At 41.9% G+C, this 15,806-nt stretch overlaps 1 protein-coding gene across 1 annotated transcript; it reads left to right on the top strand.

Moving 5' to 3' along the window:
* Positions 1–195: 195 nt before the first annotated feature.
* On the top strand, positions 196–15,797 carry LOC108938563 (gelsolin-like). Its single transcript, XM_018759191.2, has 16 exons — positions 196–294; positions 4,251–4,448; positions 4,639–4,793; positions 4,894–5,055; positions 5,280–5,429; positions 6,831–6,920; positions 7,093–7,225; positions 7,440–7,744; positions 7,971–8,104; positions 8,318–8,408; positions 11,677–11,847; positions 12,039–12,213; positions 12,924–13,045; positions 14,334–14,411; positions 14,700–14,760; positions 15,020–15,797. Exons 2-16 carry the CDS (start codon positions 4,256–4,258, stop codon positions 15,187–15,189), a joined length of 2,190 nt encoding a protein of 729 aa, XP_018614707.1. The 5' UTR covers positions 196–294; positions 4,251–4,255; the 3' UTR covers positions 15,190–15,797.
* The last annotated feature ends 9 nt before the right edge of the window (positions 15,798–15,806 follow it).

The following is a 15,806-nucleotide window of genomic DNA, read 5'->3' as shown; positions in this document are numbered from 1 at the left end:
CCTTTCAAAGTTTGATTTTTATAGAACGCCACCCATGTGACAATGAGCTTTTCCATGGGCCTCTGAGAATGGCTGCCTTGTATGTGTTGACTATAAATTTTGTTGCGCTCGTGTCATGTTTATCGCTCGCTATTGGGCAGCCAAGCTGTCAATCAAGCTCGTATTTTCTTTGGCCCCGCCCAGGAATTCTGAGATCCGCCCGGTGAAAAGAAGCGCACCCGCGCGCTTATAGACGAGCTGTGCACGAGCAGACCCCCCGTCGATCGGTTGCCAAACAGCGCATCAGGCCGCCAGGTACAGTGGCGCACATACTGACACATCGAGCATCGTTCCGTCATTCACTCAGCCTCTGCTTTTCTATGGAAACCTCTCACATCTTAATCGCTCCCTTTTACATCATCATGTCTTTATTATTGTTTGTGTGTTGCAAACATACATGTGTGTAAAATTAAATCATTTAAAATGCTTCTGCATTGCGTGTCGCTAAGGGTAGCCACACCTCATTTGCTCTTATTCAGTGCTGTTTTTATTCAATAAGCAAATTGCTCTAAAAAAATCGCAGTTGCGTATAATATATAATGAAGCGACCGATTTGTGTGTTTTCGAATAAATGATTGAAAATGTAAATATCTATCCCTGGTATTGATTTAGTCATAAAAACCACCAAAGGCCTGTGCCATCGAATCCACATGATCATCAGTACAGTATGTGATTGTGAATAGAAAGGTTCGTCTTTTATTCCCTCTCATGGAAAACAAGGTAAGAATGGCGCTGGTACTATTTCACATCAGTGAAAAGTGAATATATCAACACTGAAGGGCTGAGTGTTAGGGAAAATACTAGCTGCAGGATATGTTTTAGCATATAGTTTTCTCTTAGTGATCCGTGCCGTTTCTAATTAGTAACGCAATAAAACCATCTCAAATTGTCGACCATTGTATTTAACTTTTGTGATTATTATTGTATTGTGTTGTGCCACTTTTGTAATGTGCTGCTTTGCTCTAATAGCAGTTTGACAGCACTGACTTCTTAGATGTTTCTTCAGAGCTGTTGGGGACTCAGAAATAGTGTGACTTGTAAGCGTCCCAGTGAGATGGTGTGACCTTTCGTCTTGAAGCACCTGTCTCAGAGGGGCGTCCCCCCCGGAACAGTCCTCGGTCTCTTGCATTTTGTTTTTTTGGGTGACAAGTGACTCCTTCACATGTCCTGTGGATGGTACTGATGATTTGCCTGGGGATCTGCCCTTGGGACGTCTGTTATTCATTACCTCGCTGTGGGGATCTGGTTCTGTATTTTCCTCTTTGTGTAGAATAACAACAAAGTACTTCTGGCTTAATATCTCCGTCAAAGGTACATAATGTGTAAAGCCTAACGTGTGAACATATGGGCATCTTTCTTTGTGTTTTTGAAGACCACTTCTCCGAGGTTTTGGATTTCAGTCCACCCCAGCTCTGTCTGTATGAAAACTGTATATTAAATACCATAGGAGTAACAAGGGGGTGTCCCCCCCTTGCTCAGTCAAGCCTGTGTATAACACCATTGAGTAGTACTGCTAATATTTTTTGGTCCCCCAATACCTGACAAATTATCTCCCTCTGCACTTATCTTTTTTTATTCTTACGTTATAAATACTAAATGTGAATTTCGGCAATTTATTCAGCATACAACTTCGGTAACCCAGAAAAAATATTTCATTAAAGTCCAACTCTTATCCAGAAAAGTGAAGGTGAAAATATTACAAAATGTTTTTAAGAGAGAGGAATATATTCTATTGTGCAATTGCTGTTTAACACAGAAATTTGCTACGTATAATGTATGTGAATTTGTTACGAGTGTAAGACTTTGTCCACTTTTTTGACCTTCTGCAACAACTGCACTTTTATTCATTATGGAGTGGAGCTGGCAGGGTAAACAGGTGTGCGCTACAAGGAAAGGGCTGTTCTGCAGCACATAAGTGCGTCACTGCAGTTCGCCCATCCTGGTCTCAGGGGACCTCTGCATGCTGCTCTCATTCTTGTCAGATGCTGTTGAGTCAGCTTTGCCCTGTTGGACTGGTTTGCGGTAACTCAGTGATACGGATACCACGTCTTATGTTTACAAGCTACAGTCTTAAAGTTTCTGCGTAACGTATTAAAAATGAGTTCTTGGTGTGATTTGTTTCTGCTCTCCAAAGGATGTATTCAAAGTTTCGTTTTAACTGTAATTACAAAAAAATAGTTTATTCGTTTGTGCAGATGTTCATGGGACTTAAAAGTATTTAGTTTGTAAATTTCTGTTCAGTGTAAAATAGTAATGATTTTTAAAAGAAAATATAAATGAAATATAATTATAAATAAAATATTTCCCATTTTTCCCAAGTAATTATTTTTAAAAATGCAAACATCCACACGCCTAAAAATCTCATATACATAATTTAGAATGGCCAAGATACTGTATTGTATTTCAAAATGATCAAAAATTTCTTTCTTGTTTTATGCAGAAAAAAATCTGTGAGATCAGATAGAAAAGAATGGGTCTCCCAGGTCCATGACTGAAAAATCCTGGCCCAAGGATGATGCATGTGGGGAAGTGGGGAACGTAGAGTGGTCACGGGCATAGACTTTTTTTTACCTGAAAGTTTCTAGGTTGCATCTCATTGTTGGAGTGTCTTTAAGTAAGGTACCTACCCTGAACTCTTCCCAGTACCAATTGTATAAATGTGTATAAATGTGTACAAATGGGTAAAATCTATGAAGGAAAAGAATGTAAAGAACACTGTCTTTTCTTTGTCACAGCATACTTTCATTACACTTTGTTTGCCTTCTGATGTAAAGTGTGAAACCTTTGAGGTGTGTGCCAGCACTCCTTGCTCTCACATGTAATTTTTAAAAATTATTTCTATTATTTATTCTCTGGAGGTCGCAGAATTGATTTCATGTAATTTTTGGGTAATTTTTTTTTTCTTCACCACATAGTGTACGTGATAAAGTTGTTTGCGGCAGCTTTGTGCTTCATAATAGCTACATTTCACATTCTCCGTATTGATTCTCTTTTAACAGTGAAACTACCTTGGAATATAATTAATATAACAGCTTGATGTAGCTAAAATGACTCCCTTTGGAAATCTAGGTACCATCGAGAGTAATTTCCAAGGACCCGAAACAGCCAGTAAACAACCCAGAGGGTACTTGCGTATAATGGATTTTTTTTGTCGGTTTCAAATGTAGAGAGCAGCTGTGTGTGGCACGTACAGTACAATTTTTGTCTTTCTTTTTTCTTTTTTTGCCTTTTCAAAGAAAATCGGAACTTATTGCTGAAATAAACTCTGACTTCTATCCCTTAGAAGAGACGAGCCATTTGGCGGTGAGCCTGTAAATTGCCTCACTTCTGTTCTGTAAACAAGATGTCCTCCCAAGGGTAGGAGTGTGGGAGCAGCCTCCGATCTAATGAACAACCCCCTGTGCATGTGTTCGACTCCTGGTCGGAAGCACACTGGGTCAGCAATGCTGTATGCGTCCGTGACAATTGGCCATTGTTGCCCGGCGGGTCGGGTCCCATGCCTCTGTTCCCCCAGCTCTGTTTGGCACTCAGGCAAGTGGTAAACAAGAGGAAAGCGGCCCAGACTGAGCTGCTGTTTGTCCACAAGGTCGGGCAGGCGGAGGCGGGAGCGCCAAGGGGCTCAGCAGATCGCAGTCACTTGATGTACCCACCAGTGGGCCGAGTCCCTGGGATCTGAAAACGCTGCCTTGTTCCCTTATGCAGATGCACCGACACGTTCGGGGCAGATGCTGTGCGTCTCCAGGGCCTGCAGCGTGGCGGGAAGGTTATCGATCAAGAGCGTTACTGGAAAAAAAAAAAAAGTGCACATATGTGCAGGGGGAATTATATTTACCGGTGGTGGGATGACCGCTAAATGAAATGTCTGGTGGGAAACATTAATGTTACATTCTTCAAATTTACATTTATTCGTTTAGCACACGCTTTTCTGTAAAGCAACGTACATCTCAGAGAACAATACGATGAGTGCGTTACGTCAACGAATACTTGTGTATATATAATGTGAAAAGTGGTTTCTCGGTATTTCAGGAGATCAAAACAATTTCTAGTTGTAAAAAACAAACGATAACATGACTTGTTCTGTTGGTATGTCCGTGAAAGAAGGTCAGTGTGTGAAAATAGCAGAAGAGGGCAGCTTGGTGAATATTAGGAGGCAAAAGAGCATTATAGTTACGTTTCGATTCCCGTTTCGATCCCCGTGTTTCTGTGCCTAGGAGTCATGGTGTACCACCCGGTGTTCGAACAGGCCGGCCAGGTGCCGGGCCTCCAGGTGTGGAGGGTTGAAAAGATGGATCTGGTGGAAGTGCCTGAGAATCTTTGTGGAGGCTTCTACACAGGGGATGCCTACATCGTCCTCAACACCATCAAGCAGCGCTCTGGGAACCTCCAGTACGACCTTCACTTCTGGCTGGGTAAGACTGGGGCCGACCGGGAAAGAATGGAAGTGCTCCTCCCCAACAGTGAGGTCTGCTGGCTTCGTTGTGTTTCCGTCCTCTCTGTCCTGTTCTTTACCCCGCTGCCTTTTTGCACGTGTTTTTAAAACCGCTAAAACAGAGTGGAAAGACCTGCAGTCGGTGTCCTTGCTTGCTGTCTCCCTCACAGGTGATTTCTGCTCCTCGGATGAGAGCGGGGCGGCAGCCATTTTTGCGGTGCAGATGGATGACCATTTGGGAGGCAAACCTGTCCAATACCGTGAGGTCCAGGGCCACGAGTCACACACTTTCCTAGGTTATTTCAAGTCTGGAATCAAGTATATGGTGAGAATTTTGTAGTCAATGGCACCAATGACTAATTTCCCAGAAAGTGAATAAAATATTGTATCTCTCATCTTGTATATCTTCTGCCCCTGTGTCTCAGGAAGGGGGTGTGGCGTCAGGGTTCAGACACACAGTGCCGAACGAATCTGAAGTGCAGCGGTTGCTGCAGGTAAAGGGGCGTCGTGTGGTCAGGGCGACAGAGGTGCCAGTGAGCTGGGACAGCTTCAACCACGGAGACTGCTTCATCCTTGACCTGGGCTCTGTGAGTACAGAGGACAGACATATAGGGACACTTACTTTATCAATACAGTGTAGGCTACAATTGCATATGATATTTTCCAAAGCTGGTTCAATGCTTGGACCGGTGGGGAATTAAGGTTATGGAATACAGTGTGGAATCTTTAGCTGTTCATGTATTTTATTGTGATCTTGACTGATGTCTGTTGCTGTACTTGTGGTCTGCAATGATCTCCATCCTCATGAAAGGAAATCTACCAGTGGTGTGGCTCTCAGAGCAACAGCTTTGAGAAGCTAAAAGCCACACAAGTTGCCAAGGGAATCCGTGACAACGAGCGAAGTGGACGGGCCCAGTTGTATATCTGTGATGAGGGAGGAGAGAAGGAGAAAATTCTGGAGGTAAAAATATCTATTGGCAGTCTATGATCTTGAGGAAGTATTTTTACTACTATATATTAATAGAAAACGCTCTTAATACTGATCAATCGATGACTGTTTACTAATGGATACATTTAATATGAATATATACTCACTGAGCAATTTATTGAGAACACTATATTAATATTGGGTAGGGTCTCCTTTTGCTCTCAAAACAGCCTCAGTCCTTCATGGCATGGATTCCACAAGATGTTGGAAACATTCCTTTCATATTCTGGTCCATGTTGACATGACTGCATCGCACAGATTTGCAGATTTGTCAGCTGCACATTCATGCTGCGAAGGTCCCATTCTACCGGATCCAAAAGGTGTTGAAGAACACTGAACTCATTGTCATGTTCATGAAACCAGTTTGAGATGACTTTTGCTTTGTGATATGTTGTATTATCATGCTGGAAGTAGCCTTTAGAAGAAGGGTAAATTGTGGCCATTAAGGGATACACATGGTCAGCAGCAATACTCAGATAGACTGTGGCATTCAAGCGACGATTGATTGGTATTAACGGGCTCAAAATGTGCTGAGAAAACATTCCCCACACCATTACGCCACCACCACCACCACCACCCTGGACTCCTGACACAAGGTAGGCTGGGTTCATGGATTATTGCTGTTGATGCCAAATTCTGACCCTACCATCTGTGTGCCTCAGCAGAAATCGAGATTCATCAGACCAGGCTTTGATTTTCTAGTCTTCAACTGTCCAGTTTTGTTGAGCTTGTGCCCCACTGTGGCCTCAGCTTTCTGTTCTTGGCTGACAGAAATGAAACCCGACATGGTCTTCTGCTGTTGTAGCCTATCCTCCTCAAGGTTCGACATGTGCATTCTGAGATGCTTTTCTGCTCACCACAGTTGTAAAGAGTGCTTATCTGAGTTACTGTAGCCTCTCTGTCATCTTAAAGCAGTCTGGCCATTCTCCTCTGACCTCTCCCATCAACAAGGTGTTTCCATGTGCAGAACTGCTGCTCACTGGATGTTTTATGTTTTTTCTGCACCATTCTGAGTAAACCCTGCTCCATGCATGATTTTATGCATTGTACACCTGCCACATGATTGGCTGATTAGATAATTACATGAATAAACTGGTGTACAGGTGTTCCTAATAAAGTGCTCAGCCAGTGTATATGAATAAATTACTTTCAGATGTTGTCTAAGATACGTAGTTCAATAGGTCAGTACAGTAGAAGAAAATTAAAAAACCTGGCAATGTATGAAGACACTAATAAGGTTCACATATAAATAAATTGACAAGTTTCTTTTTAGACATGTACTGGACGGGATTGTTATTTATTTGATGTTGTTGCGTCATGTATTTTATGGGACTGTTTACATTTTGGCAAAACCAGTGTCTGATGTGTTCTCAGATTCTTGGACCAAAACCAGATTTGCCTGATGGACAGGCTGATGATGTCAAAGCTGATGCTTCGAACAGAAAGTTGGCAAAGTTATACAAGGCATGAGAATGATGGTCAACTGGTATTTTCACTGAAAAGCATGAAATTAACACATTTTTTAAAAATCTGAAACTATTCAATACTTGCAGTAAATACCAGTGTATCTCATAACAATTATTGCTTTTTTTTGATTTAATGGTAAATGTAATTTCATACTCTTCTCCAAACTTAGGTATCCAATGCCACTGGAGACATGACCATTGCCATGGTAGCTGCAGAAAACCCATTTTCCCAGAGTGCACTGGAGTCAAGTGACTGCTTCATTCTGGATCATGGCTCTGATGGCAGGATCTTTGTGTGGAAAGGTCAGTGGAGTTCCCATGGGCACTATAGTCAGGAAAATAGCTGAAAGGGTAATCTGCATGAGTGGAGCATTGACCACCTGCTTTTATTCAGCACAAAAATCCACACAGCTTTGAAATGGAAGCTTTGCTCTGCTTAGTTTTAATTGTGAACTGTTTAGTAGTTTACTTGGGATAGTCCTCATTGTGATTACAGGAATGACATTTTTATCTGCAGGTAAGGAGGCCAACAGAGAGGAGAGGCAAGCAGCGATGAAGGCTGCAGATGAGTTCATCAAGAAGATGGGCTACCCAAAACACACCCAGGTCCAAATCCTGCCCGACAGTGGGGAAACCGCTCTGTTCAAGCAGTTCTTCAAGCAGTGGCGAGACGTTGACCAGACAGTTGACCTGGGCTCAGTCCGTGTGTCCAACAAGGTGGCCAAGATAGAAAAGGTGCCTTTTGATGCTTCCACACTGCACAACTGCGCTGCCATGGCTGCTCAGCATGGGATGGTAGATGACGGACAAGGAGAAAAGGAGGTACAGTGATCGGTTCCATCCCTGGGGGGCAAGGTATTTAGAGTCCAGGTACACAATAGTCACGTCAGTGCTCACAGCCCGAAACGGCAGATGGAATTACAGAGGCAGCTTAGAAAAAGGTGTGTGTCAATAGAGAGTGCAGTCATGCATTTCTTGACCCTGGTTTCACATTTCCCATATTTACTAAGGAGGGGCCCAGGACTCACCTGTGTCCTTATATCAGTAGATCTGGCGTATTGAGGGTACAGACAAGGTGCCTGTGGAACCCTCCACCTATGGACAGTTCTACGGGGGAGACAGTTACATCATCCTTTACAACTACCAGCATGGAGGGCGACAGGGTCAAATCATCTACATCTGGTAAGAGATGTGCCCTTTCCTGGATTTAAAAGTCTTAGCAAATCATAATTTTTAAAGTATACAACTGAAAAGAGGAAATGGAAATGGATACATAGATGACTTTGGTGTCTGTGATGTCTTTCTGTCTCTGATCGCTCATGTCAAAAACAAATGGTAATTGTTGCATTAATTACTTGTCTAGCAGATGATCTTACAATAAGAAATTTTTCATAGGCAGGGTTTGGATTCTACTCAAGATGAAGTTGGAATGTCTGCTATTTTGGCTGCACAGCTCGATGAGGAAATGGGAGGGAGTCCAGTACAGGTGACATGGATTCATATACACTACATTGATACACTATTGTTTGTAAATTTTGCTGAGTTATAACCACAAGTCTGCGCAGCTCACTCTATTTCCTAAAGAAGTAGTATGTAGGCACCATTTTTATATTTTACCCTCTTCTCCTCAGCCAAGTACTTTTTTCTTTTTCCTTTTTTATCTTCTTTACTTGCTTTCCTTTTTTCTGTAAATTCTCTAACTACCCATCTGCCCTAGGTTCTGGAGTTGCATCCTTATGTTCTCCATTAGTCTGTCACCGGTATAAAGATTAGTGTTGTATTTGCATTTGAAGTTTCATGTTATCTTACACACTGGCTCCTTGTGTTATATGAAAATTCGTAAAGTACGCTGAACAAAAATAGGACCACAAGTGTTTACAGCATATGTCTAACGTTCCTGAATACTGACAATCACTAGCACAAGGAGCATTGCACAGATTCACGTGATGAATTGCTGAACAAACAGTACTGAATAGGAATTTGTGGAGACTAGGTATTTTTATTTTTAGTCATTATAAATTAGTTTTTTCATAGAACACAGTTACTAAAAATGTTAAGTCTTAAAAATGCATTTTTTAATTTATCATAGCTATAGCTGAGACTTTCACAGAATATGACCAGCAAATAAATCAAGGTACTTCAGTATTATCGTTATACTGATTGCATAGATAATAAGAAAAATGCAAGTGGCCAGAAGCTAACCAAACCTACACATGCCTGTGAGCTGAACGGCTCAGCAATTAGGATAGAATAAAAGGTTGTGGAGATGACAAATTTTTCATTTTGAGTAGTTTTATATTACATTAATTTCATTGTTTTTTTGAACTTACTGAAAATTATGTAAATGTCTTTTTATTTAAACTGAGGGCTGTTTGCTTAAACTTTTTTGACTTAATAGTGGTAATAGTGAGTAAGAATAAATCAATTTACTAACAGATTTCACAACCCAATTTGTTTGTAAATTGAGGGGCCAGAATAGAAAATATATATATATATATGTGTATGTATAGTATATATTTTTAGGACATTTAAGGTTCCAAAGGAAACTTTGACTATATGGTAGTTGTGACAGCAAATTTATTATTATTATTATTTTGTTTTTAGCTTGTGATTTTCTCCCGAGAGACTTATGGTGTTAAGCTGCTTACATTTTATTTAACAGTTTATACAGCTGGTTAACTTATACTGGAGCAATTAAGTGTAAGTACCTTAATCAAGGAGCAGGGTGGCTGCGCAGCGAGTACCTCTAGCGCCTGAATGGTACGAGAGAATGTGGGTTCGATGTAAGCTCATTCTGTGTGGAGTTTGCATGTTTTCTTCATGTTAGCATGGGTTTTCTCTGGGTGCTCCGGTTTCCTCCCACACTCATAAAAATGCAGTTCAGGTGAATTGGCAATGCTAAACATTGCCCGTAAGTGATAGTTTAATAGCCTCTCAGCAGATGAGGGTTGGGTCCCTCCGGTGGTTTCTCTATCCAGGTGAATTGTGAAAGCACGTAACCATGATGTTGATGTCAGGTGAAGTGCTCGAATGGTCACTGACCCACAGTCCTGAGGATGGAACCTTGGATAGCATAACACCTTGATCAAGGGTACTACAGCAAGAGGTGAGATTTGCACCTGGATTCATTATTGAGTCCTTATAGAAATAAACTATAAACATGTAACTATGAACTTTACTTAAATCAGGGAACAGCACTGAGGATGGACTCAAAGTGCGTGTCACACCTGTGCTTTTATTTATGCTGTTTACTGAAACTGTGATTGCTGAGGGATAACGGTGAAAGACCGGACCTCCCTTCTAGCTTCATGCTGCTGTGCCCACACTCAGACGACTGTACAGTATGAGCAGCTTGAATAACATGAACACCCTTTAATTAGTGTAAATAAAGTCTTTATCTCATGATCAAATGAAGATTATCTAGAGTCAAACAGTTGTTAGTAAATAAATGAATGAAATTATACCTTTAATAGGTAAACTAGAAACAATATGATTGTTACAAACATTCTAAAATATGTTCCTGTCCTCATGCAAAAAAACGCCTTTTATTTTGATTTTTTAATCAATTTTACGTGACACGTTTTTCTCTAGGAAGTTTTTCCCTCTCCTTTTTCCATAAAAAATAATGCTGATTCAGTTCCCTCACAATGGGAATTTGCTGGATTTCCCCCCCCCAGTGTATAGGAGCACAAATTTTCTAAAAGGATCTTGTCTTGGTGAAGGGAGATGCAAGGTGATGCAGTGGTGGTATCACTGCTGCTGTATAGCATCTGGATGTAGGTTTGAATCCCACTCAGTCTCTGTAGAGTTTCGATGTGTTGCTCGTGTCTGTGTGGGCTTCCTCTGGGTTCTCTGGTTTCCTCCCACTGTCATGCATTTGAGATTAATTAGTGGCTAAATTGCCTGTTGAGAGAGAGACTAGTTTGTGATGGATTAATGTCCTGTCCAGGGTTTGCCCTACTCAGTGTTGCACCCCATGCTTTCAAGATAGGCTCTGAACCACTGCGACCCTGACTTGGACAAGTGGTTAAGGAAGGTGCGAGAGTCAGTGATCTTGGTCAAAGTACATTATGTTTACATTTATTCATATAGCAAATGCTTTTCTCCAATTTGACCTACAACCCAGAGTAAACAAAAGTCCATTACACAACAGACGGAGAGGTTTAGATATAGACACGTGATTATCAAAGCACAGATGGTTTGTTTGACAGTACCATTTTTAGCGGAGCACATTACTCGAGTTTAAGGTGAGGAGAGAGGTGGGTCCAAAAGACTTGTTTCATCACTGCTGGAAGGAATTCAGCACTTCTGAGGTGACTGAAAGAACCTTGTTTCTGTAAGATACTTATTAATTCCTGTGAGCGTATACTGGATAGGGGGGCATAGTGTTGCAGCAACTTTGGCCGGGTCTTGCTCTCCGGTGGGTCTGGGGTTCGAGTCCTGTTTCGGGTGCCTTGCGACGGACTGACATCCCATCCTGGGTGTGTCCCCTCCCCCTCCAGCCTTGCACCCTGTGTTGCTGGGTTAGGCTCCGGTTCGTCGCGACCCCCACTTGGAACAAGTGGTTTCAGCGTGTGTGTGTATGTGTGTGTATATTGGATAGTTGCAGTGCGCAGTGGGTTGGACCGGGTCCTCCTCTCCAGTGGGTCTGGGGTTCGGGTCCCGCTTGGGATAGTTGCAGATAGGCAGATTTTATTGTAAACTGATGCTACCATGTGAACTAAATGGCCTGTGGTCTTTTTGCCTTGGGGAAGGTGCGGGTGGTCCAGGGGAAGGAACCAGCACACCTCATAAGCCTCTTTGGGGGGCAGCCTATGGTGGTACACAAGGGTGGCACTTCCAGAAGAGGGGGCCAGTCGGCCTCTGAAGAAATTCGGCTCTTCCAGTCGCGCTCCACCTCCGCCGGGTGCACACGTGTTGTGGAGGTAAGCGACAGGAACATAGTGGGATGGCAGGGAAACCATGGCCGAGGGAGTCGATTAGGTTGCAAAGGTTTATGGCTCTCAGATTGTGGCTGCAGGCAGGGTGTTTGCTTCATGTTTCACTGCTGTGGTCATTTGTCCCATCCCACTCCTCACGTTGTTGCGTCTTCTGCCCACATGTTCACTTCTCAAAGGTCGACGCTATAGCCTCCGACCTCAATTCCAACGATGCCTTTGTCGTAGTGACCCCCTCAGCCTCCTTCCTTTGGCTGGGCCAGGGTTCCAGTGACACAGAGAAGCAGGGAGCCCAGCAGCTGTGTGACCTGCTGGGGGTGTCTCCTTCTGAGCTGCAGGAAGGAGGTGAAGCAGGTAAAAAAAAAAAACAAAAACAAAAGGGAAAAAAAAAAAAGTCTGCCTGCATGTGCTGTGTTATTGAGGAATTTCAAAATGCAATGCAGTCATCTCTGAATTTATGCACATTACAAAATGAAAGTCTCAGTATATGTGGCGAAATATAACGTATAACGGTCAGCTTTCACAAAGACAGGTGAAATTCATGGAAGTGTTTAGTGCTCTTGAGGTACTACTGAGCCAGCCGTTGGCACATGTTCAAATCACAGATAACTTTGCTGCACATCATTCTCTTAGAATTTTAGGTGCATTATGAACAGTGGATGTATTAATGCATTTTGGATTGTCTTACACGGGTGCACGTGCGTGTGCCTGTTTTCACAGAGGGCCTGACCTTATGTGTCATTTTGCTTCCCATCCACAACGAAAATGATGCAATGTCTTTTTATTATATTTACCATCAGTACCCTGACAGTTGTTAAAACTCTGTGGAGTTTTGCTCAGTTTTCACCTCCAGGTGTGTTCAGGAAAACCCAGGATAACTTAAGAAGTACTACTCTCAGAACTGGAAAGAATACTCTGCTTATGGGTCCACATCAGTTCGGTTTGGTTTGCTTTTGCACAGTGCGCTGTGAATAGTGTTATAATGACAGCTGCTACTCGGTGTGAATTTAAAACTGTGACTTGACCTGTATCCGTGCTTCTGTGTGTGTATTCTGCGGGCTCAGATGATTTCTGGGATGCTCTGGGAGGAAAGGCCCAGTATCGTACCTCCCCTAGGCTGAAGGACAAGATGGACACTCATCCGCCTCGCCTGTTTGCCTGCTCCAACAAGACAGGACGCTTCATAGTGAGTAACACTGGTCACGTGTCACTGTGGTCTGCTGCCCAAAAGGTGGCGCTACCCCCTTAGTGTGTTACAGTTCACTGGTACTGCGCTTTGTTCTGCATCTAGACATTTGGTCATTTGGCTGATGATTTTCTCCAAAGTGGTTTACAGCTCCAGCCTCCAAGTATCCTTAACTATAGAATCACTTATTACATTAATTTAATGTAATAAATAAATGGGGTGGCACGGTGGCACAGTGAGTAGCACTGCTGTCTCATAGTACCTGGGTGGTGTGAGAGGACATGGGTTTGATCCCCTGCTCAGTCTGTGTGGACTTTGCATCTTCTCCCCATGTCTGTGTGAGTTTCCTCCCACATTCCAAAGACATGCTGTTCAGGTTCCCCCATAGTGTGTGAGTTAGAGAGAGAATGTTTGTGTTTCACTGATGTATGGATGAGTGACCCATTGTAAGTAGTATATCTAGCAGTGTAAGTCACTGTGGTGAATAAGGTGTGTGGGCTGATAACACTACATAGAGTTCATTGGAAGTTGCTTTGGAGAAAAACATCTGCTAAATAAATAAACGTAAATTTAGCTGACAATTTTCTCCAAAGCAATTTACAGTAAGTGTAGCTTAACATTGTATTTACCCATTTATACAGCTGCACAATTTTGGGATTCAAACCAGCAGCTTTAAGCACTACACTACCAGCTGTACACATATTTGCTTGCTAAATTTTGAAGTGCTGGTACCGTGAAACGAGCTGAAACACATCTGTGTCGCTATATGTAAAGTGGTGGAAGGGATGAAATGTGTTATGAAGTATTCTGTCTTAGTGTTTTCTTCAGAAAATGTGTTTTCAGTGCTTTTCTCTATAATAATTTAGCATAATTTTCATTTTTGATCTCAACACTGAATACAGTACAGCTGCATAAAAATTTAATTTAGTATCACTGACTTTAAAATCTAATTTGCAAGGTGTTTGTTACTTGTTGGACACATTGCTGATCCCTAGTTTAAGAGCTGTAGATAAAGTGAATAGGCTCACACAAGAGGGGGGGGGGGGGGGGAGAGTACAGACAAAAGAAGGTCAAGTACACTGAAGTGTATCCTACTCTAACATAGTGCATCCACAGTGGAAAAGAAATGTGAAATTAAAGGACACAACTGCAAACAATGCTAATTATTTTCAGATAGAATAATCATATCTTTTGATTACACTAAATCCTTATCTTGACATAGGACAACAAAGAAGTTGTGTCATCAGTATTTGCTCCCTGTCTTTCTTCTATAATGTCAAATTCTCAGATTGAGGAGGTACCAGGTGAGATGACCCAAGAAGATCTGGCAACTGATGATGTAATGATCCTGGACACTTGGGAACAGGTAAAGCACAGTATATTCAGTGCGTGACAATTGTATTGCTAAATATAGTCTGTATTTACCATATAATCATCATGACTAAGGACCTAGGCCTTTGACTAGAGCATTAAAAGAATAATAATAATTACTGTAGCAGTGGTATTTACCAAAAGTTCTACAAAGAGTACAGATATACGGTAAATAGTAATGCATGTTTTATACTTTGATTACTATATATTCCTCTACTTAAATCAAAGCTTCTTGAAATACTGCTTGAAATAAACTAAGCCTTGATATTTTTCTTTGTTGAAGGTGTTTGTCTGGATTGGAAATGAGGCCAGTGAGGAGGAGAAGAGTGAGGCAATGGCCTCAGGTGACTGAAAATTTTCTGCAACATTTATGGTTGACAGAGTTTGAAACTATGAAGGGCAGGTAGAATTCCATCACCACACTGTATTTGTTGGGCTATTACATAAGGCCTCCTAAACCAGGGCATGCGGGTTTTGCATTCTGTTGAGGACAGTGGTTGAGGACAGAAGTTTCCCATGCCAGTAGCTCAGGCAGGATGAACAAAAGAAGTCATTGGGGGAGCCCTGCATTTAATAACTTGATCCTGTTGTTGTTTTCTTTAGCGGCCCGTTACATTGAAACAGACCCTGCCAACCGGGACTGCAGAACGCCCATTGTGCAGGTCAAACAGGGATTCGAGCCACCCACCTTTACTGGTTGGTTTCTTGAGTGGGACTACGAGTACTGGAGTACTGACCCACTGGAACGAGCTGTTGCTGAGCTGGACATGTGAGGTGTTGCATCTGATCTTCAACCTTCCACTGATCCTCTTATCCAGAATGATGTAGACTGATAAACATCCGCCTTGCTTCATACAACACATCACAACTCAGAACAACCCAAATGATAGCGTTAAGATGCTGTTTGTCGTTAAATTGCACTAGACGTTTTATTTTGAGTGGGGATGATCTTATAGGTAGAGGTGTATGTTGGTTAACATCGCTTAAATGGTTCCCCTTCTTATGGTAACTCAAAGGGCTTTATTCTCTGAAGGTCTGCTTAGTAAATGGTGGAAATTCTACATAAAAAGAGACTAATCTATCAAAATATGGCTTTGACTGTTACTCATCATGGTAGTATGCAACTGTGAAATTTTTCAGAAATGCATAGTAATAAAGTGGCTATCTGCCTTAAATATTTTTCGAGAACTGTTACCAGGCAATATATTAAATATAATAAAGTGGCGGGAAATGTTAGGAGCCAACCTGTTAAAAAGAAATTTCATTTCTTCAGAAAAGCATGTTGTTATAGTATACTGTCACTTATAAATTTAGCGAATGTGTAGCTCTACAATGTTCAATTTCATTTTGTGTTTGCTGTACTACATTTGTCAGAGTTCTCCTTAGAAAC

The sequence above is a fragment of the Scleropages formosus genome, chromosome 17 (assembly GCF_900964775.1).
Source record: "Scleropages formosus chromosome 17, fSclFor1.1, whole genome shotgun sequence".
NCBI classification, from domain to species: Eukaryota; Metazoa; Chordata; class Actinopteri; order Osteoglossiformes; family Osteoglossidae; genus Scleropages; species Scleropages formosus.
This window is presented reverse-complemented; position numbering and strand designations above follow the sequence as displayed.